General features: G+C 40.4%; 1 protein-coding gene across 1 annotated transcript; it reads left to right on the plus strand.

The window, feature by feature from the left end:
• Nucleotides 1-1,139: 1,139 nt before the first annotated feature.
• Nucleotides 1,140-24,497, plus strand: si:dkey-112e17.1. The gene is made up of 7 exons (XM_037777605.1): nucleotides 1,140-1,344; nucleotides 10,822-11,798; nucleotides 14,926-14,977; nucleotides 16,988-17,111; nucleotides 18,406-18,548; nucleotides 22,447-22,689; nucleotides 23,024-24,497. The coding sequence occupies exons 1-7, from the start codon at nucleotides 1,264-1,266 to the stop codon at nucleotides 23,729-23,731; spliced, it is 2,328 nt and encodes a 775-aa protein (XP_037633533.1). The 5' UTR covers nucleotides 1,140-1,263; the 3' UTR covers nucleotides 23,732-24,497.
• Nucleotides 24,498-25,075: the final 578 nt, after the last annotated feature.

Below are 25,075 nucleotides of genomic sequence, written 5' to 3' on the forward strand. Positions count from 1 at the left end.
TTTTTGTTTAGCTGTGAGAAAATAAGAACTAGCAGGGACTCACCCTGGGATTTGGTGCTCTCTGAAAGACATCTAGCCTACAGGATGGCTCTCTAAAGAATTTGGTAATAACAGAGCAGAAACTATGCAGGACTACCTGTGTTTTCTTATATCATATAATGATTTGTAATTCGACCCCTATAAGGAGAGTACTTGATACAGCATCAAACTAACATTCTGTTTCTTTGGTCTGAAGACATTCTGTCTGTGACATGCTAATGGACACATTGGCTGCTTTTTCATCCAGCTGTCTGGTTAGACTTTTGCCATAAAGCTCTCATATAAGTCTCCGGCTTGGTCAGTTTATGCATTTATCTGTGCTGCTAATTCTTATTAGTGCATTTACTACAAACAACAAACAAAAACAAGTACATTTACATTTGTATTAAAAAAACAACTCAACAATCAAATAGGGGATGTTTCATTAGGAAGCGCACAGAAACAAAAAATCCCAAACTTAAATACTCATTGACACAGGAAATATATATATATATATATTTTCACATTTCATGATATGAGGCTCCACACAAGATAGGAATAGATTCAGTAAAAAATAGTGTGCAACAATGACTATATTTGATTTGTTTACTCTTTTAGACTGATTTACCCTGGCTCAAATAGTAATATAATTAATTAATATAATATAACTAATAAAATATTATATAATTCTAAAAAGAAAGGACGAAATAATTGTTAAATTATAGGTGTTTTCATGCATTAATTTAGATTGCACTAGTGCTACATTAAGTCTTATTCCATAGGCTATACTACAAATAAAGCAATAATAGTAATGCACATTGCTGAATGCATGGGGCAAGCCTGCAAGTTTAAAACATTTATGTAACTTCTCTGCATCTGCTAGATTGGAAGAAGGAAATAATTTTAGGCTAAATAAATATAATAGCTAGACCTTAATGATATAACGTCATGGTCATCATAAATTGCACTGGCTATAACTCCAGTCATACAATCAACAATAATATTATTTAGGTTATAAAAAAATAAAATAAAATCAATTTAATATAAATAACTGTTAACTATTGGCTGAAGTGAGGAATAGGAGAGTTTTTAATCTAGAGGTCTGGTCCTGTGTTTGAGTTGGAGTTCGCCCATGAACGATGGAAGCGCGCTCCCGATCCTTCAGGTGAATGAGAGGGAAGCAGAGGAGCGGGACACGGACACGGTTCACTGTGCGTCGCTTCCAAAAGGAACAATTAGAGGAAAATGAGTTGTGTTACGTCGCTTGGGGCGCATGCTTTTATGACAACATATCTACTCTTCGTGATGGGATGCGTTGCACAGAAAGTAAGTTGACATTTGTTGACAATAAGCTGACAATAATTCACAAGTTGTACCTCCAGCCCTGTTGAGTGCCGTGCTCACATGTATGGAGAGAAGCAAGCCACGAACTCCGTCCGTAAATCTTCATATTCAACAATGTTTGCTTCTCGTCGACCGTGCTGACCTCAAGGGACTTGAAGCAAGTTATTTTAAGAAAAGTTAGGTGGCACCATTCATTTCGGCATAGGTCTGATACACAAAGAAACACTTGCGTCAACTACATTTTAAATTGTAATGTAGTTCGTCTGTTCTGTCAACAGTGTTGTACTACCAGAGTACAGTAACGTTAGCTGGAGGCGACAGCGAGAAGAGGCACGTATTGAGCTACATTTTAAATAGTTGTCATTTTAATAAGCAATTTTGTTAGATAACATTTATGCCGACTATGTCAGAAATCTTATCTGCTTCGAAAAACGTCTAAATTCATGTATGATTGTGTAGACAAGTTTGGCAGAAAGCGATGGACTTTTAAATTGACAATTTTTACAATTTAGTTTTGCGTACGTTCTGCTGGACAACAGAATAGTGCCTAACATTACCTTCCCTGAAATTGCGAAAGTTATGTAGGAAACAAAATATAGGCTATTGCATAAGGAGGATATCAAATGGTCTTGTTGTCAGCTTGTGATTTGAAACCGTGTCTGTCCACAACATTTAGCCAACACATCCGCCTCATGTCGCTTATAAACTAGCCTACTGTACATTAACTTAAATGGTTCTTTTTTAAGTGCGGTTTGCATTTCAAGGTTCAAGTTTAGTTTATTTATTTTATTTATTTTTTGAAAAAAAATATCCTATGTGCATATTTGACAATCAAAAACAGTAAAATCTAGGGGGAAAAAAACAAAAACTTTTCAGTTTTTTAATCACCTTACATCCACACTTACTCTTGACCACCTGTGCCATTCACTGCAAAAATATAAAAGTTTTGGGCTATACTTTAAAATTTCCAAACCTCATGAGACATTATATCCTCAAGGGCTTTCAAAGGGATGTTTTGATGGCACAGGCATGTTTTGATGTTACTGCACTTCACAGAGTCAGAGAATGGCATGCAGAGTCCAAACTGCTGAAATGAGAACCACATTGAGAGCATGTAAACCTTGTGTTGTAGTCTACTTTTCATACTCATTGAGGCAAATTCCCAAGCTTTGCCTCTGACATGCGAGGAGCTCATGATCAAAAGTTTGTCTCTGATAAAAGAGGAATCCAAACAGTCAGGAGTTGATTCAATCAGGCTGTGATTCATGTTTGAGATGTTTTTAGCTTCCTCTGTGGTATAGAGTCAAGGCTCCTGCCAGGTTAGTGAGGCTTAGCTGTGTATGGGTTGAGTTGTTTTGATGCCTAACCTGAAGTGTCACTTTATAGCTAGGTATATATGGATACATGAACCACAAGAATAACTACACATTTGACTAAAGATGACAGGAGTTGTTGATGTACATTGTCAGCCGCCTGGAACAGTCATGTTTACATAGACAGCGGCAGGGGTGGGCCTCTGTGCTTGCTCTTGAAGAAAGGAAAAGTGATGTCTCATTGCTCACAACAGAAAACACTGTGTATGATAGCTAGAGCGTGTATTGTATTATGTAGGTGAATGCCTCCCAGGCTGAATAGATGCTGTGCGTTATTGCTGTGGTCTTGGAAATTGAAACATCAACAACATTCTTAAAATGACAGTCTTTCATATTTTATGTACTTTCCTGCCAAGTATTGTATTGTCATTGAAGCAAAGCATCCAAACTGTAAACTGTACTTCCGATCCATTCTGTTTTTGATTTCCGCTCCAAAATGTCCCCATTTGGGACAGTGGCTGGTGTCATAACACAGAGGGATTACCCTTGACACAGATCCCCTCGAGGACATCAAGACCACATTGTCAGCTAGGAGAAGCTTCCACCTGTCAAGAGTCATCCTCTTCCGCTGATGGGCAATGGCGGCTCAGCAGCACAGTTCTTGGAACTAGACAACAAAAGCCCTTGCTATATTGAATTGTCAGCGTCTCCAGCTTTAGTTTCTGTGTGCATAGGGTGCTCACTATCTTTGCAATTATCTGCCTGAGGGGGCACGGTAAATGATGTCTTTGTCCTCCGCTCCCCTTTTGTATTAAGTTGATTTTTGGAACAGCATAAACAAGCTTGGAATTTATTCTATCCCCCTCAGAAAAAAATGGGAGGCATCCTAGTCTGTCAGTCCACAATTGAGTGCTGTGGACGAGGGAGCGTGAATTTGATCTTTGTTTTGTTGCTCCAGTCCGCTCTGTCTTTGGGAAGGTTTTATTTACGACGGAAAGAGGGGACATTCATCTCTAATTGAATTGAGTTGTAGGACCCCAGTGTACTGTGAATGTGCTTACTCCTCCCATGAATTATCTGACAATCTGATACACACAATCAGTCAACAGATAAACATGTCACTGTGTGTCAGTGAGCTGCAGTTTAGATTTTTAGAGGAGATGGGATGGAAAGCCAGGGTCAGAGACAGAGTGAGTGAAAGCTGTCCTGTTTATGTTGCAGTAGGAATTTGTTCAATAGAAAACAAACTTTTATTTTCAATACCGTCTATGGTAGCATCAAAACTGTAAGATCTTGATGTTGCTAATACTGGAGGATGTTTTCAGGTGGCCACCTAACTTTACAAAGGTCAAACTACACTGAGTTAATGGCTGATGATGTTTAGCTTTCAAAATAAAAGCTCTAGTAGCTGCATTTGGTACAAACAGCATTTGTTTTGCTTTCCTCAGAAGGTGTGAGAGTACCGCAGTGACAATAGGGATGTCCTGATCAAGTTTTTTTGGTCCAGATCCAAGTCCTTTAATATTGGGAATCTGCCAATACAGAGTCTGATCCGATATTTATATATTCCTAACTCTTGATTGAATATGTATCTGACACATTTAAATAACAGGTGTAGCCTTCTAAATTTGGCACATCTTATTTTTCACGAGCTTCTTAATCCAAATACTGAGGGTTCTGATAAAATTTATAAGCTTAAATAAATTATTGATACCATGTAAATAAAAGTATAACAGGGAGAATGTGACTCCTGAAATTGATGTGAAGCGATTGGGTATAGACGACTTACCACTCTGTTGGAATTGTTAGGACTACAAAACATCTCAGTCAGTGTTACATAGTGATGCTTCTTTTACTGTACCTCATAACCAGTCTTTGGCAGATTGCAGACACCGGCTTGCAGAGAGCCCACAAACCAGGCAAACAGACAAAAACAAAGATGGTAGCCGGAAATGTCCACACTCAAGCTGTTCAACGTGAACCAAAATGAATCACTTATGCTTCTATATTGATGCTACTTTCTATTACATTTACAACACAATCATCATTTTTTTGTGTTGTAAAACAAAAGAGCAAGGAAACATACTTTCTGGCTTCTTTGATAGGAAATAGAGTCGCAACTTGAGGAACAGGTTAAAAAACGTTCTTGTCGTGCAGCAGAGGGAATGTTTTTTCATCCAGATGGTTAGAAGTCTTTGCGGATTCTTGAAATGCCTTCAGAACAGAAGGAAAATCGGTTGCTTAGCTCTGTGACTCGAATGCAATGCTAATACACGAGAGACACTGGGGCTCAATGCATCATAACAGCTAAGGTGAAATAGTCTGTAGTTCAGGGTTGCTAGAGATGATATTGAAAAAAATAAGCTTGTCTGGCAATTTTGATGCCGTGGTTGCACTTGGATTTGTTGTTGTCCCCATTTAGACTCTGATTGATTGCAGTTTCACTGTGTCTGTACAGTGCAGCCCAGCCTACACGATGGGGCTTCTCACGAGGTGCTGCTGAAAGTCTAATTATCATGGATGCATTCACTGGATTACATTCCAAAATCTGGAAATGATTTCTCCAAACTGGTTGAAACCACCGTGGAGATAAGGTCATGATTCACCACGGGGTTCCACAGACTCGCTTTAACAGCTACCACAGCAGCAGCAGCAGCTCTTTTTAGAGGAAATATGTTAATAGGTTTTTTACACCACAAACATGGAAGAGCGAGCCTGCATCTGCCTGTCCCCTCGCTCACCCAGTCACATATCTGTGCGAGTTCCAGGACCACGGCAGTAATAATTTCCAGCGTTCCACTTTTCCGTGTCCACGATGGCTCTGTAAATAAAATGTTGATCAAACATGCAACGGCTCAAAGAGGCCTTTCATAAGTCACCCATGATGCACACGGTGGTGTAAATGTGCTGAGCCAGCGCTGCAGTGGCCAACGAGGGCGACCCTAGAAATGCCTGGGCTTAATCAGGCCGCCACACCAGTTGTTTGTAAACTCACCCTGGCTTGAACTACAGCCACTGACATGAGCCCATCAGGAGAGGCATTGACATCACAGGGGAGATACGTGATAAATCCTGGGCTCGAGTATCGGCGCTTTTCACAGCTGTGGAGAATGACCTCAAGGAGCTTCTATTTATTTGGAGGCAGCTGTACAAAATATAAAAACACAAATGGGGCATCTTGTTGATTGAGTTGCAGCTGCTGGTGATGCAACATGTGTTTAGCTGCATGTAGCTGTTTATGATTGCTATATGGGAAACCAGTGTATTCTGTGTAGCCTGTCCCCTTGTGTCAGTGTGTTCTGCATTACTGTATGAGAAGTCTGTATCTTTCTCCACCAGTGCACTCCCTGTACATTTGTTGCACTTTGAGAAAAAGTGCTTTTAATTCTAATTAAATTAGTGGCACTCCTTGTTAAACTCAAATAGCTTCAGCTTTTATGTGATTTGTGGTAAGATTTGTCTCATCCCCATCATTGACTTTACAGCATACATTCTTACATTTTCTAATTTAGTAATCACTACTCTGTTCTAATATGTTGTACATTTTTGATTATATTTTTCTTAAAGTTATGGTCGTAATCTTAAGAAACTAGCAAGGGTATGCTAGATTTTAAAGATTATCCAACAGAAATACCCAGCCTAGTGTTGACAACTATTTTTCCATGAAAGTAGCTAGCAGCACTCGTTCCAAAAGACGCTAAATCTAGAGAGAAAGTTGCCAAGTCGGTAACTCTTATAGCTCGTTCCTTCAGGCCTCCCCAGAAAGCCACAACCCCAAAATTATCATCATGAACATAAACAACGAACATGGTATTGTTAGTACTCAACAGCTTGTGGAAGACGCACAATGAGTGCACGGGCAGAGTGCACGCAGGTAGGCAGGCAGGTAGATAGACAGGGAGGCAGGCAATGAAATTATTGGACGGGTTTATTTCAGTCCTGCAACAGCCACTGATAACAGATTTTCTTCTTTTTTTTTGTCAGAGCATTTGATTTATTGATTGCTGTCGGGATATAATAATGATAATAATAATAATAATGTTTTTGAAGAACACTACAGACCCTTGCTTTAATTGTTTCTCCTCAGGTCTGTATCGCTCAGATCTTGAACCCTGTCCGACTACTTGATTAAATTAAGGATAACTGAAAATTAATTCAGTGCAGGCTACAAACTGTTGGTTCACAAAGCTATGCTATGTTGATATCGGTCCAGACCTGAGAAATGAATGTGATTGTAAAGCATCCCGAGTGGACTGCTGCTTCTCAAGCACTAGCCCTGCGAAGCAGTGTCACTTTTCTCCTCCAGTAAACAGGGCTGGTGAGGATTCCTGCCCCCTTTTTTAGGGGCCCGCCTGCCTGTTTATGAGCCAGTCCAGGGCTGTTTGTGCATGAGAGGCAGAGTGTGTGTGTGTTTGTGCGTATTAACAGTACTTCAGCAGAAGCCAGCTCGTGTTGCAGAGTTTTCACAGTGGTGTCGTCAGCCTGGGTGGTTTAAAAAAAAACAAAAAAACATGTTACAGCCAACAGTTAAGTCAGACTGCAGACTTCTGTTTTGTCAAATAAAGGTGTACTGACAAGTAGTGTTGTTGTTTTTTTTGCTTGTTCACCTTTATACTACAAAGAGAGGTCTAACATGTTTTTTTTATAACACATTCAAGCTGGAATCATATATTTTTAAAAATCTATTTTTATTTTTTTGCCCAGAACTCAAATTTTAATGCCCAGGTACACAGTACTTTTTTTGTTTAGTTTATTTCTCATCTTTTTTTCTAACTACATCCTGCCATTTACATAGAAAGCTACCTGTTATAGAAAAAAATATTCTGGTTAAAACTGCTTTCATTAGTTTTGAATAATATATATTTTCTTTTACAATAAATAATATTTAAATAATATTTCAACAATAAAATAATATTTGTAACAATAAATAATATTTAAATATTATTTATTATTAAAATAATATTTGTAACAATAAATCATATTTAAATTTTATTTATTGTTAAAAATAATATTTCATTTAAATATATTTTTTAACGCTAAGTAATATTTAAATGAAATAAAAGATCATATTCTAATACATATTCTCTACAACATCAGTCAGTGGATTTAAAGTTGCCTCTGTGGTAATTAGACAGACGTATGAACCCCATCATGGAATGTGATTTTTTTTTTTTTTTAAAGATGTACTGACGCAAAGTGAGAACGATAGAACAATACCATTTGTCAGGGGCCTCTCAGTAATGACAGCAGCTGGTCTGATGTTTCACTGAACAAGTCATTTCAGACAATTATGTGCTCAGTTGATCTACTTCTGTCCACGGAAGTCCCTGTCAGTGGCACAACTGGGACATAATGACCAGCCGGCTCTTATGTAAACTTTCAGCTTGCCTTGTACTTATTAGCATCACTTCATTAAAATATTATCTGCCCTCCCCGTTTGCGGAGTGGATCACCAAAACGCTACTGCGGCCCATTGTTTCGCCATGAGAAAAGGCATCCTTGAATAATTAGCGGCCTGCCAGTGGAGCGGCCTGTGATGTAACAGAACCGAGATGTTTGGCATTATAAGAATGTCCCATTTCCATTCGACACTGTGGCACTTTGGGGCCCTTTCATGTGTAGTCTAGCATGCACATCCCAGGGTGCTGGGGACCTCCCAGCTGCCTCGTCCTGGTGGGAGAGATGACACTGTCTCTGTCCATGACACAGTTCTCTTTCATCTGATGCAGGATTTCACATCAGACCATTAATTCATAAATGAGCATTATTTGCAACATCTATTTTTTTTTACCTTTTAAAGTTGAATTGGATGAAAAACAGGGTGAAAACTGAGTGAAACAAGTCTTTAAGGGAGGTTGAGGAAAGGCCAGCAATGCAGCAGTATGAACAAACATACATTCTCTCACCACTGGTCATTCTTGCCCCAAAAGGGGACACGCTGTCCTTCTTTTCCCCCTGTTATGCCCCCATATTGTGAAGTGGTTCCCCCTCATCGCGCAACCTCGCTGCAAACACTGCGAACCCCAAATCGGCTTACTCTCTCCAGCCTCAGCAGGAATGGCATTTGGCCCGTTCAAATGTCATCCGTGTAATTCTTTGCTGTAGTACATTAATTTCTAGGAAGTGTGTAGGCAGCGCAAGTGTAGCATGCCATGTGCCAAAGTAATTGCCTCCAAATGTCCGTCAGGGAGAAAAACAGCAACTATCTTAAAGGACTTTAATGAGCAAAATTTACATCCGAATTGTGGTAACTTGAAAAAAATGATATTCAATTTAGCAGGGTTTTTTAAAAATATTAAGATGAGTGAGCAAACATTTGATTAAATTTAATGTCTCTCACGTGCCACAAACAGTTCAATGTCTTTGTCAATATGTAAATGTTATCAGGCAACTATGGCTTGTACTGTAGTAACCAGCAAACAGCTACTTGACTAAATCATCGTGTATCATGTAATTTAAAGTGGCTGTAGACAGAATATTTTTCTGAGAGAAAGCTAGACTTCTGCACCTCCTCATAACTCTGTTTTCAGGCTTTAGAAAAAATCTAGCCCGTGACAGGAGACTTTGGCCAATCACAGATCATTTCAGAAACAGAGCGTTCCTACTGGCTGTTCATTCAACGGCGCAGCTATCAATCACTCGCAAACCCTGATCAAACGGTCAAACTAGGCAGCGCTGATCAAAGATGAATCAATTTGATCAGCAGTTAGGAGCACCGGAGGACACAGAGGCACATGATTTTTTTCAGTCTCATGCACTACTGTCAGGATATTGTGACCGTTTTATAAAAATAACTTTTGTTTAATCATATTTCTCCAACCTGCCTACTCCAGCTTTAAAGAGGTCGGTAGAAAGTACGAGTTCAGCTGTGGACCTGTTGCTTATTACATTTCTACTGTATCATATGCCGTCATGGTTTGGGGGTAGATGGTGATTTTTGACGATCTTCAATGAAACTCCAATGTGAGAACAAAATCACAACATCTAACTGCTAAAACCCAACAGAACACAGACACTCACACATTTTTTTCTTTAGTTACGTAGGTCACGCTGCCCTCGTTGCCCTCGCTGACCTCCCATGTGCCTGTTGTATGCTGTTGCCTGGCTGTGAGGCTGTCAGCTGCATCAACTATGGAGAGGGCTTTTGGTTTGATCCTGATGACCGGAGGGCTGAGCGAGTGGTCCTCTCTTCAAGTCATGATTTAAAATTACATGTAGATTTTGCTACTGAGGAATGCCTTTGATAAATGCATTCAGATGGGGATAGATGGACCATGGAGCAATCAAAGTGCCTGTCTGGCTCCATAGACTTTAGCTTCCCTTGTGTCCCTGTTGCCCTCTTTCTCCTCTCCCATTTAAGCTGCATTCTCAAAGTGATCTCTTATGCTTTTAGCCCAGTCCAGAGCACAAGTGTCGCCCGCGGGCGTTGGTTTGTTACCTGTTTGGCATGGGGGTCTGCCAGTCTGGGTCATTCCCATAGTCCAGAACTGAGGCCAACAGGAAAGCTCATAAACTCACAGGCCCCCTACAAAGGTCTGGTCCTCAGCTCCCTGGCCCTGCCACACATCTGCCTCTGCTTAGATTTCAGGTCCCCCACACACCTGGGATGAATTACAGCCAGCATGTTTGAAGAAATACCCTCCCCAGGGTTACCCAAGCAGGCAATACAGGCAAAACACAGGCTTTGATATAAAGGCAGAACAGCAGGGTTGAATAGTTCAGTTTCAAGCTGGTTTATGTCTGTGAGTAATCAGACCACAAGTCGAGTGTATTATTTGCTGATAGGTACCTTGGTTGTTGGTGCCTTAGACTGTAGAGAACTTAATCACTCAGCGGCCATTATCTGAATACATGACTCATCTTAGAATTTAGGCAGAGTGTAATATAATACTGGTCAACACTTTTAAACACAATGCCAAAGAATGACATGAATGCTAGCATGGGTGGCACCAGTGGGAATCAAAAGCCCTAACCTTGGCAGTATTTGTGCCAAGCTCTACCTGTAGAGCTGTATGAGTCACGTTAATTGTCAGGGTGTCAGTAAGTACCTGAAATAAACCTTAAAGTGTGAAATTCTTTAGTTATAATTCCTTAAAAGCAGGTTTGAAATTATGACATGACTAACTTAATGTGATTCATATTGCAGGTATACTTTGACTGCGGTGCCAAGGTGGATGTGGTGGACGTCCAAGGCCTCATTCTGTCCCCTGGCTTCCCCTACAACTATTCCTCTGGGACACACTGCGTTTGGCAGTTCTTTGTGCCTGTTGATTACCAGCTCATTCTGGAGATATTTGACTTTGACGTGTTTGAAAGCCATGACTCCGCTGCACAGTACTCTGCTATCTCTAATTTTGAAGAGGAAGAGGCAGGCGAAGAGGTGACCTTCACTCCTGGCAGCATAGCGGCTGATGAAACTTCATCAGCGGCTAAAGAGCCCATGCTTCAGAGTGTATTGGATGTCACAAAGACTCAGCAGTCCTCCCAAGATGGTGAGGTCAAGCAAGTAGTGGTCCAGGAGCAGTCCACAAAGATGGAGATTGCCAAAGTCTCAAATTCTGCCAAAAGATCCGCGGATGCCTCCTCTGGCCTATCTTCGCCACCTCCCCCCGCTCTCCTCCTCCTACCTGGGGCTGTGCCTCCAGGAGACAAGGCTGTGAACTCTGCTTCCTCGTCTCACCTCAGGGGAGACCTCAGCCCCAGTTCTCACCCAAGCACAGTTGTGGAGGAGCCCACCCTTGCCTCGCCACCCTCCACTGACACTCCAGCTGTTAGCCCCGAAACCCAGCACTCGGTGCTTGACGCCTGCCCCCACGATGTCCTCTACATCTCAGACCTCATCACGTTCTCCTCCAGGTTCTGTGGGTCCAACCGGCCTCCCAGCAGCCAGCTGGTTTTCGGCTCCAGCCAGGAGATGGTGGAGGTCATCATGGAGCTCATCACCACCACCCACTGGGGCCGCGGCTTCGCTCTCCTCTTCCACTACCACAACCTGACCGAGCCAGGGGGGGACCGCCGCTCCTCTGCTCCCGCAGCCGGCAAGGTAGACTCTTTGCTGGCTGCTGTGAGTGGAGCTGCGTTCTTCGCAATGATACTTACAAGTGCCCTCTGCGTCGTTTTCAGGTAAGAGAAGTAGAGAAAACTTTATTTATAAGATAATAAGATGAAAAATAGCACAAAAAAATAGATAAGGGACAATAACCAGATAGATCAGCTTAATGTGAGCTTAAATACAGTTGGTTATTGACTTCTATTTGCCACTAATGAAATGCATGTTCTAGACTAAACCTCATTTAAAGTAAAAAATATTTTCACAATAGAGAGAGAGAGATAAGCTCAAGACATGTCTTGGAAATTTTTTTTCTCCAGAACAGAGTACAAACTGAAAATGAGTTGTAAAAGCCAGAAATCAGCCACTAGGTGAGGCTTTTTTTGAGTCATAATTATCAATCCCCTGGAGATACGATAGGGCAATTTTAGCAATAGAAAAACTAATATGTATTGCAGCTTTTTTTTCATTAAAACTACAAGGTAAACGTTTCTTCAAAGGTCAGGTTGGTAATGCTAAGAAACTACCAAGGGCAAGCTAGATTTTAAAAATAATTCAACCAAAAAGCCCAGCCCAGTGATGCTAACTCTTTTCGAATGAAAGTAGCTTGCAGCACTGGCTCCAAAAGTCCCTAAATCTATCAAGAAAGTTGCCAAGTCGGCAACACTGACAGTCCGTCCATTAAGGCCTCCAAGGCCACTCCCTCACTTTTATCATTATGATCATAAACAACGAACATGGCTATTGTTAGCACTCACAGCTGTCAAGCTAGCAGCTTTTGGAAGACTCCGGTGACGCACAGTAAGTGCACGGGCAGCGTGCACGCAGGCAGACATAAAAGTAGGTAGACAGGCAGGCACCATCATTTCATTCGGCCCAAATGAAATTATTGGACGGGCTTTTTACAGTCCTGCGACAGCCGCAGATACCAGACTTTTTTCTTTTTTTTTGCATTTGATTCATTGATTGCTGTCAAAATGTAGGTTATGAATCAATGACTCAAAATATGGGAATCTTGGTTGGTCGCCCACCACTTTGTTTCAGGGCAAAAAAAGTATCTCAACAAATACTAAATGAATTGCAACTAATTATTTTACAGACATTCATTCATTCTAGTGACTTTGATGATCCCCTGACTTTTCCTCTAGTGTCATCAGCAGGTTGACATTTTTGGTTCAGATTGAAATTCTCAACAACATTAAGATTGACTGACTTGAACTCCGGTATACGGATATTTATGGTCCCCAGAGGATGAAGCCTAGTTATTATTTGGTTGGTCATTTTCATCTATTCAAAGTATCAGGTTGAAATTTTAATTTGTTCAGTGGCCAAAAACCTGTAAAACTAATGTGATGGTGAACATGTATGGTTTGCCTGCCAAACATCATTAGCATTGCTCAAGTTAGCCTTCAGCTCAGAACACTGCAGTACAGCTTCAGAGCCGCTAGCATGGCCACGGAGTCTTTAGACTAGAATTTCTGTTTTTCTTAGATAAAACCTTCAGATTGATGTTTGTTGCTTTTTTTCAAACACAAACCCAATTTAACTGAGTCCTTAGTAAATATTCTCCTGACAAAATTCACAAGTCTTATCTTTCTCTCATGAATGAAAATGGGCTGGTCTAACAGTAAATGCACACACAGATGTACAAACTTGTACATACACAGTCACCACTTTGTTATGTTGACTCAGCTGGAAGCCTCGGTCCCTGATGTGGTGACCCCTTGGTGATTAGTTGGGTTTGGCTGTAACTGTGCGGCTTCCTTGATGTGGAGCATTCTCACTGTAGACAGCGGGGCATTCAAGGTACAGCACCTGGCATCAATTCCAGCACACAAAAACACAAGAGGCTGCATGAAAGTGAATGGGCGGGGAAAAAGGGACAACAAGGAGAATTAAAACTCAATGTGAGTTTGGTACCGATAGCATTGTCAGGCAATCAAAAGGTGTAATTTACAAGCCGTTCCCTCTTGTCCATCCCAGGGGACAATGAACACAAGCTGAAGGGTTAAGCTCGGAGGTTTGTAATACTATCTGTTCTGACAAGCCGTTCTGTTTTACCTTACTAGTCCAGATAGATTCAAAATCCAGGAAGGTTTAGATTTGCGTACTGTAGGTGTTAGTATTCAGCTTGTTGTGAGAAACACCCCTGTTTAATGTGATTTGTGTTAATTTCAAATGCAGCTCACTGTCTCCAACTCATCCGTTAGGCACAATAACTCCACAGGTTCTCACTGTTAATGATAGGGGAATTGGAAACACGTGTTCAATAAAATGAAAGTGTAATTAGCAAGAACAACACGAGTCATTCAGAAGCTAGGAAATGCATTACCACAAAACTCAGGAGCAGCCTCGGTAGCTGTTTTTTTATTTCTCATTAATTTAAATGAGTTCACAGAAATTATTGGAAAACAACAAGCCTCGCAAGCAAGCCAAGGTCTTGCAAGTTTAAAACAGCAGTGAGATTAACTCTCAATGTCCACTCTGGTCAGAAAACAGCCAAAGGTGGATGAGAGTCACAGCAGGGGTTGCCCTCAGCTGACCTGCGGCTGGTAATGAACTCATTCAGCTGTAAGAGTAATTTTTAATAAGTGGGTACTTGCTCAAGTATTTCTGCATGCTTCATTGGTTCATATGGACTAAAGAACAGGACAGGAAGGCATGATAAAAATAGGCAAATGATAGTAATTTTCTCAGTTGTAAAATAATTTAATATTAATAGCCACCAGTGTGTCTGTGGAAACAAATACTGGACATGGCTATCAGCAGTGAGAAAAAGACAGTGGTGCATCCCTACAGGAAAAAAAGCAATGCATAGCAATAACATCTCAGAAACAACCGCTATGTGAACTGCTAGAGTTGTGGCATGTGTGAATGCAAGATCGTGGTGCATCTTGCTCCATCATCCAACACCACAACAGAGCAACTATTGAGGGGAAATAGCCACGGGTATGTTGGAGCGATTATGTATTGAGTGAGGTGGTTACTATGTCAAAAAGCTCCCATTTCAGTATAGTACATTTGCATGGGATAGTGTCCATTTTTACATTTCTGGTCAAATTGTGAACACTAAAGGGATTTTTTTATTCTTGGGAAAACTCTACCAAGAGTAGAAAAAAAATAGGGGACATTCATAAAAGCTGTTTTTTGGATGTGTCTGCAATTATAAAATGAATTGCTGTGGTGCTCTGTGTTTTCCAGACCCAAACTGTGTCAAAAAAGAGCCAGCTCCTGTGCATCCAGCAACTCTGAGGTACGGACACTTCTGTATACTCACTCTCTCTTCCCATATCTTCTCCCTTTGTCCTCTCTACACGTCACTCTCTCTCCTCCCCTACCTGTCTTCTTCTCTCTATTGCCTTATTTGTCGGTTAGACATTCCTCTGAAAACAGAGCTTTATCTGGGATCACTGGACATTTCTTTTAATATTCTTTGCCACTGAAGTCCACTGCTGTAGCACTGCCCCTCCACTCCCCACAGAGATCATGCAGTTTGGAAACAAAGGTTGATCGACCTGATGATGAAGCAGGTTATCGTGATTTGCATCATGGAATGATGAGTTGTAAACTGCTGAAATTGGCACTGGGTGTTATTCAGATTCTTCACATCAATTTCTATGATGCTCTCAGAGGAGGAACATTTTTTGCAGTTTACACATGGTCTGTAACTTCCTAAAGACTGCACATTAGTAAGGTTAAAGCCTGTTAGTTGTGTCTTAGTAACAGATACATCTTCCATCACAGTACTTTTATAGCTCATTTTTTCCAATAGTCAACATGATCAACAAATCTCTGTCCTTAATGATTTATTAAAAGGCTGATTCAACAAAAATACATATTAACTAAAGGGGAATTCCACCGATTTTACACATCAAATTCTGTTCACAGGTGTTGGGGACTGCTACAGCATATGTGAAAACAGCTGTATAAATCCTTTTGTGGCTCCAGAGAACACTGCATGAAATCTGATAAATGTCCTCAAGTGATGTCACATGAGTCAGGTTCGTTTGGTGGCTTAAGACTACAAGTTTGAAAATGAAAAAAAAAAAAAGTGAGATTACCAGACCTCTGTAGCCTGCTCCTCATCTCTGCTGGAGGCTAGCGGCTTGGGGCTAAATTAGCTGCTATTAGCGTAACACACCTGAATCTCTGACTGTTGTCATCATTTTCAGCGTAATTTTCTAAGCAAACATTCCAAACATTATCTGGTTCCAGCTTCTCAAATCTGAGGATTTGATGTTTTTTTTTTTGTCATACGTGATTGTAAACTGAATATCATAGGGTTTGGGACTGTTGGTCAGACAAAACCATTGACATCACTTTGTGTTGTTGGAAATTAAAATGGGCATCTTTAACTATTTTCTGATATTTTATAGACAAAAGGTGAAAATCGTTGGCAGATAATTGATAATCGATAATAAAATTATCTTTCGTTGCAGCCCTAACCAATCACAAAACGTTTATTAGATATTTACCACTGAAAGCTGTGCTACCATATTATTTTTTTATGCCTCTGTGCCAGTGACAGCCTTGGCCTGGAGGCCGGAGGAATTATGTTTTCAGGTTGTTCGTCCATAAGTACCGTTCTTGTGAACGCGATATCTCAGGAACGTTCGGAGGGAATTTCTTAAAATTTGGCACAAACGTCCACTTGGACTCAAGGATGAACTGATTAGATTTTGATGGTTAAAGGTCAAGGTCACAGTGACCCCAGGTCCACCCCATTCTCGTGAAAGCAATATCTCAGGAACGCCTGGTGGAATTTTGATTTCATCTGGCACAAACATCCACTTGGACTCAAGGATGAACTTATCAGAATTTGTTTGTCAAAGGTCACTGTGACTTCACAAAAGATATTTTTGGCCATAACTCAAGAATTCATATGCCCATTATGACAATTTCACACAAATGTCTAACAGGAAAAAATGATCAAATGATAATATTTTGGACAGACATGGATGTAAACTTTAATTTGACTGGTTGGCGGAGGCATACAATTGTGAGGTGGTAATCCTAGTGTTATAGAGTGGTACAGAGACCCAAATTGCAGGAGCACTTCTACAGTAATACACACACACAGAGTGACAACAGTCAAAGGCAAAAAAATCCAGGTTGAAAATAGGTATGAGACATTGCGAGGCATTTCCTCAGCTAGCTTTGGGGCTTGATTCCCTCTGGGAACACCTGTACTTAACATCTTTGGTGTTGTGATGAAGCACCGTGGATGAACTGAATGGCGTTGTGCTGTGTGCTCGTGTTGTAGGTGCCGGAGGGAGTCCAGAACACCGGGGCTGAGGTCAGCGAGCTTCAGCTGATGGCTGAGAATCAGACCGACCTGGAAGCGACAACAGAGCAGGACAACAACAATGACAGCCCGCCACACTCAGGTTGGGCACGACACACACACCTGCACACGCACAATAGATAGATTGATATATTGGACTGCTGTTTGTCGATGTTGGTCCTTAATAACAATTAAAGGTACTGTATTCATGCAGAACATATTTAATTTATATTCTAGTCGGTCTCAGTTCCTCTTGTAAACTCTGAAGTTATACTGTATGACTAAGAGGCATTGCAGCAAACCCAAAGCCCATGAATTACACATTACTGTGGATGTCATTCATTTTGATTTATATTTACACGACATGTTAAGACTTTTGACTAGAATAATTTTAGGAATGATAATAATACCTTTAGAAATATAAATCTACCATTAATTCATTTCCTGGCAAAGCAATTATCTGATAAAGTTTTAGTGCAGTCGTTTAAAAGTGAAGGCCTGGGGTTTGAGGAATGTGCCTCAATTGCTGTGACTTTCTGCGTATGAGCATCTCTAGGTGGCGCTCTTTCTTTGTGTGTTCATCTATGGTGGTTATCTCTGCTCATGCTAGCCACCCAGTTCTTCTATTTATTTCAAGTTGGAATAAATTGCCACTGCTGTTTCAGGAAATCTTTCTTTCCTTCCAGGAGAAAGATTTATCGAACGCTTCACTATTGCGTTATAAATATGTCGTAAGATATAACTTTAAATCAAAACAAACTGAGGAACCCTCTGTGGACTCTGGGTGGATCTGTAGAGTTTTCAATGGAAAGGAAAGTTGCATTAGTTTTGGAGCAGCACACAGGCTTGATCCTGGAACAATCCAAAGGCTTCTCTCTCGCTCAGTGGGACTGAACCCAGGCTGAGAGATTTGTGGGTTGTGGCATTTAACCCACAAAGCAGCCTGGGAGTAGTTTGAACAACAGGGGAGTACAGTCCCCCTCTCTGTGTGCTCTAGTCACGGTGTAAGGAGTTTACACCAAAACACATAGCTTATAAACAGCGAAGGAGTTGAGATTAGCCTACTCTGCATGTTGTTTCATTGAGCCATTTAAATTGCAGTACAACATCACAAGCTCTGCTGCTTTTCTGAGTGGCAAACAGTTCTTACTTAAAGAAGAAGAAGAAGGCAGCATGAAATCAATGTGGAGCATTGGCATAAATGATATTTCAATGGTGAAAACTGATATAATGTACAAAGTTTGAATGTACACACAATTTCACTGTCTATCTGAAACTGCTCTGTACTACATCTCATTGTACTATTACAATAAAGCACTATTACAGTTCAGTAAAACTGTTAAAAATGACCTTGTCATCAATGCTCTAAATACATAGTTTTTTCTGTGTTTCTGCAGTCAGCGCAGGCTTTGACATTTCCCAAAGTGCAGAGGTGGACCTTTCCTGCAGCGGTTTGACTGAACTCGACCTTGGTGCCGATGAGGTCTTCATTGTATCCTCAGCCAATAGCCCGAGCAGGCTACCCTTCTCACCTCACACGGTAAGGCCAAGTTTCAGGCCAATACAGTTTTCTATGTTGTCTCCTAGTTAGGAAATTACTTGCTCCAAAGCTAAACATTCAGGAGCCCTAAAAATCTACGTGCTAGTGGCGTGGCTCTATGAATGGTACACCAATTTGGTCTAAACTGAAATATCTCAACAAAGGTTCTATCTGAAAGTAGCCTTGATGCTATACAGTGGACAGTGAAAATGTCTATCTGATCTCAAGGCCAAACTCCCAGTGGGTGATCTCCTCGCTTTGGGGAAATGATCCCTGAACCAATGAACATCAGCGGTGACAGGGCATTCACTGCTTTGAATTGACCCAGTGTTCCTAATAAGACCGACACCGCTTTATTGGCTTACGCGTGGTACAGTCTAAAACTATGAACACTATGAGGACATAAATGGGAAATGTGGATAATTAAAAGATGGGAGAAGTGTTGAGGAAGAACCAAATTCGACCAAGCATTTTTTTTCTATGCTCTCTTTTGTATTCTCTTGGAATAAGAGTTGGCATAAAACAGCTCTGGCAGCTTTTTGAAGGACTGGCAAGCTTTTCTGCAGCCTAGGCTAATGGAGTATTATCTACAGAGCCAGATTCCCAGCTCCAATTGTGTGTGTGTTTGTGTGTCTGTGTGTGTCATGCACGCTTTGGCACACAGTGTGTGGTCTGCCTGTGTGTGTCCTCGATGCAGATGTCCATGTAAATAATGTTTGAGAAATGTTGCATGGGCTAACAACGGCCGAGGTCACTGAAAAATGCAAAGTTCATCTTCTCAATGTCATTGCCAGGTGAACTTCCAGGTTAGCGTGGTATTTTCATGCCATACACCACCAAATATGTAGACGACTTGCATTAAGCCATGAACCCCCATTTGATAACATTTTGTTGCAAAGGACCCCTTCGAAGGAGAGCTTCAATTTAGTTACAATAAAGCAATGAGAAGACTTTAATACCTGGATCAAGAAGTCTGGATCAAATGCTCTTGAACATTCCTTGCTGTCCTAAATTCAAGAGACTTAATTCAACTGTTGCTAATTTTTCTGGGGTGTATATCAAGGTTCTTCAGGCACCCCTAAAAGGGTCTCAGACCCTGCCTTTAGAACCATGGTTTGTAGGCGAGTGTGTTGGGTGGCTGATTTCTCACCTCGTGTGTCAAATCTAAAAGTTGCCATTGTGTTGGTGGAGCTTTAGTGACCAAAAGAACATTTTATTTAAACCCCTAGCTAATTCTTGTCTAGACAAAGCTAGCTGCTAGTGACTCTGTGTAAAGGATTATCTGGACTCATTCTCTGTCTGATGGTTGCAACCCCTAAAACCTTCCCCCTCCCCCGATCAACAGCAGCTGACCGAACAGGAAGGATAACGTGGCCTTTGCACATCTAACCTGTCAATTAGCAAATATGACCTATGCAAGTCTCAATACAGTAAAGTGTCCTCTCAAGTAGTCATTTGTTTGGACCCGTAATGTACAGTTCAGATATTAAGAGGTGTGCATACACAACACCACACATGTCTGAAATCATTCCAAAGTCTCTGTTGTTCTCTGGACAGCTTTATGTTACTTAATAAATAATGATTGAGATTGGTACGTGAGCCACAAACGCTTGGCTGGCTGGCTGTGTGACTGAGCGGGCCAAGCTAATCAGCACAGTTCCTTCTTGTTAATCCATTAATGTAGTACACAACACAATCTGCAGGAAGAAATTCAGGTGTTAGGAGGAACTGTTGCACGTGCAATCAGCAGACTGACAGCCTGTCATTTCCTAATAACCCTATCACAAGGACCATGTTGCTGCATGTAGTGAAACTACCATTTGAGTGCTGATTCTGATTGACAGCAGTTCAAATAATTACGTGGTTATAATTTGTTGCTTGATACATACCATAAAAATATCATAGTATTGTATGTCATAAAAACATTTCATAAAACTGTCACAGTAAAGTAAGTCACAAAAACTCATAGTATTCTATGACTATATTATGTCTATAAATAATGTCATAGTATTTTTTATTGTCATAGTATAGTATGCCATAAAAAATGTCATCAAAAAGTAATAGTATATCATACCATTAATGAAAATGTCATAGTATAGTATGTCATAAAACTGTAATAATAATAATAATAATAATCATATTTATAATAATAATAATAATTGATTTGGTAATAATTTGTTTATTGATACATACCATAAAAAAATCATAGTATAGTATGTCATTAAAAATGTTATAAAGAAGGCATAGAAAGTCACAAAAAAATCAAAGTTTACTATGCCATGAAATGTCATAAAAATAGCATGCCATAAACAAATATATTAGTATGTAAAAAAAAAATGCCATAAAAATGTCACAAAAAGTCATAGTATAGTGAGTCACAAAAAAGTCATAGTATAGTATGTCATACAAGGTCATGTTATATTATGTCAAAAAAAATTATAAAAAATGTAATAGTATAGTATGTCATAAAAAATGCCATGAATATATCATTAAAATCTCACAGTATAGTATGTCTAAAAAAATTAATAAAAAAGGCTTAGTTGTAGTATGCCATAAGGTCATAAAAACTCATTAACTTGTAATATATTATGCCATAAAAATGCCTTGATAAATCATAGTATAGCATGCCATAAAACAGCCATAGTATAGTATGTCATAGAAAACTCATAGTATAGTATGCCATAAAAAAAATAGTAGTATAGTATGTCATAAAAATGTCATTAAAAAGTCATAGTATAGTATGTCATAGAAAAGTCATAGTATAGTATGTTATAAAAAATGCCATAAATATGTCAGTAAAATCTCAGTATAGTATGTCTTAGTCTCTAGTATGCCTTGATAAGTCATAGTATAGCCTGCCATAAAAAATGTCATTGAAAAAGTCATTGTATAGTATTCCAATTTTTTTTTAATAAAAAGTCATATTATAGCATGCCATAAAAAAAGTCATAGTATAGTATGCCATAAAAATGTCATTAAAAAGTCATAGTATAGTATGTCATAAAAGTCATAGTATAGCATGCCATCTAAAATGTCAAAGTATAGTATGCCATAAAAAGTCATAGCGTAGTATGCCATAAAAATGTCCTAAAAAAGTCATAGTATAGTATGTCATAAAAAATGTCCTAAAACATGTCATAGTTTAGTTTGTCATAAAAAATGTCATAGGATAGAATGCCACAAAAATGTCATAAAGAAGTCATAAAAAAACCACAGTAAACTATGCCATACAATTACATGACAAACTTATAGTATGCCATTAAAATGACATAAAAAGGCATAGTATAGTATGCTATAAAAAGTCATGGCGTAGTATGTCATAAAAAGGCATAGGAAAGCATGATACTAATATTAGCCTATCCATCTATTTTCATCCATATTAACATTTACAGTGAGATAAAGCAGTGTTACTGTTACTAGAGTCCAGTCTGTCCATGCTCAATCCTAATATGCGTGCGTGATTCAATAACAAGCCTGCTGGTCCGTGCAGGTCATTTACCATTGTAGCTGCAGTTGAGTGCTTGAGCATAATGCCACCTCTGATATAAAAGCTATTTATGTTGTGTGGTCGTCTTCATACCTAATTAGTTTGTTTATCCTCTCTAGGCAACTCTTGTCTTTTAACCTTTGCTCTTCCAGGGAAAGTTTGTTTGCTACACGTGTATTTGTTCAGCTTGATATTCTTATATGAACACATTTTCATATCTGGACCCACAGTCTTTGTTCATAGTCACTAAGCAGTTGGGTATCATATACATCAGAGACAAAATTATAATTTTTCAAGCAGCTAAAGACAATATGGCTGCCAGTGGGCATGCCACTGTAGGTTGCTTTGGGGCCCAATGCAGACCCCACTACTCAGTTTAATTTATACATTTGTGCAATCTGTGTCTCGTAGCAGCGGGAGAGGTTTCTAAGGCACAGTGACACCGGTCCCAGCCCTGCAGGTGACTGGCCCTCACCAGACTCCACCACCTCAACTACTGGTACCAGATCCGCAAAGGACGGCAACGGTGGCTGTGCCAGACCGAGAGCGTGGAGCGTACGCACATTCCAGGACTTCTTCCCTCCGCTGCCGCAGCTGCATAAGAAGTGGTGCAGCTGGAACTCCAACAGTCCCTTCACCAAGCTGGTGGACAGCGTCAGTACTAGAACCATTTGATGTTTTCACACCTAGGACCATTAATGGCATGTGAGGTTGATGAGGAGGGGTCAGTGCTACATTCAGTTAATTAGGTTGATTTCATTTGTTTCCTATATAAATGATCTTGTCTTGATCAGGTATTCTTACTTGACTTAAAGGGTCAGCTCACCAGAAAAATACAAAAATCTCACTGACTTCCTGTGGTACTTATCATACCATTTTTAATAGTTTTGGTTAAAATCAGGCTGTCAACACTATCCAAAATAACCAGGGGGCTGTTTCACAAAATCATTACACCTACTGTATGTCTGAATGTCATGTCTCCATGCAGGCTCCATCCAGTTTGGTAGCTGACTGCAGAGGGGACAACAGCAGGAGGGTCTTCTCTGATGTTCACCTGGACGCTAAAGCAGACAACAGCATCATCTCTGACTCATCCATCAGTAATGCCTCCTACCCCCTTTCGCAGCCCGCCCAGAGGCAGCGGCGTCTCAACTCCACCAGCAACCTGCGGCGCTCACGCTTCACCGGGCCTTGCTTCGGCCTGCTTTCCGGGACGGCAGACCCAACGAAGGCCTCCGGGGTTCCTCATGCCCAGGGCTCCCCATCGGAACCCAGCTCTGGCTCTTCTCCCTCCACCCAGTGTCAGATCGAGAGCAGCCAGGCCGGAAAGAGGCGCGAGTTCCCGGGCGAGGGTGACCACGTCAGCGTGCCGGTGTTCGCCATCTCTGAGGAGGAAGACCGGCAGCCTCTGGTCTCAGCTGAGCACCTGGACCAGACCTCCGCCTCCGCTGCGCTGAATGGATTGGTCAAGGGAACATATGAGGGGAAGGGGCCTGCCGTTGGGAACACCAGCCTCAGCCCACAGAGCCAGAGGGTCAGACCAGAGTGGAGGCCTTGGGGGAGCCAGGTGTCAGGAGGGGTTGGTCCACTCTCTTCTAACACACTCACCACCATGACCGAGTCAAGCACAGTCTATGACAGTCAGCCGTCTCTCGGTCAGCCCACAGTGCTGTGCAGTGTGACCAACCAGATGTGACCAGACAGGCTTTAAGTTGATGAAAAGAGCAGGGACTCTGGAGGGCCAGTTATGCATTTCTGAACTCTGTTAGTGCCACTTTATGAAACATGTAACCTACTTCTTTCATTTCTGAAATCAACTTCTACAAAATGATTACTACATATACTGTAGCCTCCTGCTGGCAAATATAGTCGTCTTCACTCTAGTTGTTTTCTATTTTTATAAGTTGTGTTTGGACAAAGATGGACTATCATGCTGCTTACTGTGCCATGGCAATGACTGCTTTGGTATTATGTGTTTAAAAAAAAAAAAATGATGACTGATTGCAAACATGAACAAAAAAGTATTTTCTGAGTGAGTACTCAAGAACCCCCAACTCTTAGGAGCACTTTTTAAACCACATTTAATATCCAGTTTGATGCTATTCAGTGAGTTATAATACTCCAACAATTGCACTTTGCTTTCAACAGTTGCCGTGTGCCAGCTTTATGCTTTTTCCTTAATGTGGTTATTAGCACAAGCTAACAAATGCTTATACTTATTACCCAAAAGTGTTCTGCAGAGCATAGAACGTACATGAATATTAATGTTGCAACAGTGTATGCATACCGTATGTTTTCCTAAGGCTGATACTGGATTATAAAAGGGAGATCAAAGTAAAGTAAAAGCATATAGCGTACTAATATTCACTAGTATGTAGTATAAAGAGAGAACTAGCAATCACAATAGTATTTAAAATGAGTTATGATTTAATGTCAAGTTTTAATAAAGGCTATGTCACTCACATGTTGTGTCCTTGATCTGATGCAAGATGTTACACCATCAGCAGGAAGCTCAAACAAACTTAAGACGAGAACTAGAATCAGAGGATCTCGTGCTGATTTTTCGTCCGACTTTTCGTCCGTTTTTGATCCAGCACCTGTTAAGAGTTTTTGAATGTGCAAGCCTCAGCAAAACTGGAAATACAAAGGAAGCCATTTTTAATAAAGGGACTGAAATATATTTATTCCATTTACTTGAACACTACTTACAATAGGTGACATTACAGGTATAGTTATTTGCTACCTTGCACTCGTATCACCATAACTTGAAGATCCTCTCCACAAATTTTAAGACATACTCTTCTTTGAATAATGTTTGATGTATTTTTTTCCACAAAAAATTCCAATTACCTTGTTCAAATTAAATCTACTCCCTCATAAAATCTAGAATCTATGAATATGCACCTATTTAACTGCTAGACACAAGATGTCCACTACTTCACTTAAAAGTCCATTCTCAGTTTGTGCGTGCTGGAGGTTTCAGGTCTCCATGTCACATGTGTAACGTTGCATGCTGGACCACGATTGACTCTTTAATTAG

Source organism: Sebastes umbrosus, chromosome 8 (genome assembly GCF_015220745.1).
Source record: "Sebastes umbrosus isolate fSebUmb1 chromosome 8, fSebUmb1.pri, whole genome shotgun sequence".
NCBI lineage: Eukaryota > Metazoa > Chordata > Actinopteri > Perciformes > Sebastidae > Sebastes > Sebastes umbrosus.

Coding starts and splice junctions, on each gene's coding strand:
- si:dkey-112e17.1 (XM_037777605.1), top strand. CDS start 1,264: ATGAGTTGTGTTACGTCGCTTGGGGCGCATGCTTTTATGACAACATAT. Junction 11,799..14,925: donor GCCCTCTGCGTCGTTTTCAG/GTAAGAGAAGTA, acceptor TGTGTTTTCCAG/ACCCAAACTGTGTCAAAAAA. Junction 18,549..22,446: donor TACCCTTCTCACCTCACACG/GTAAGGCCAAGT, acceptor TGTGTCTCGTAG/CAGCGGGAGAGGTTTCTAAG.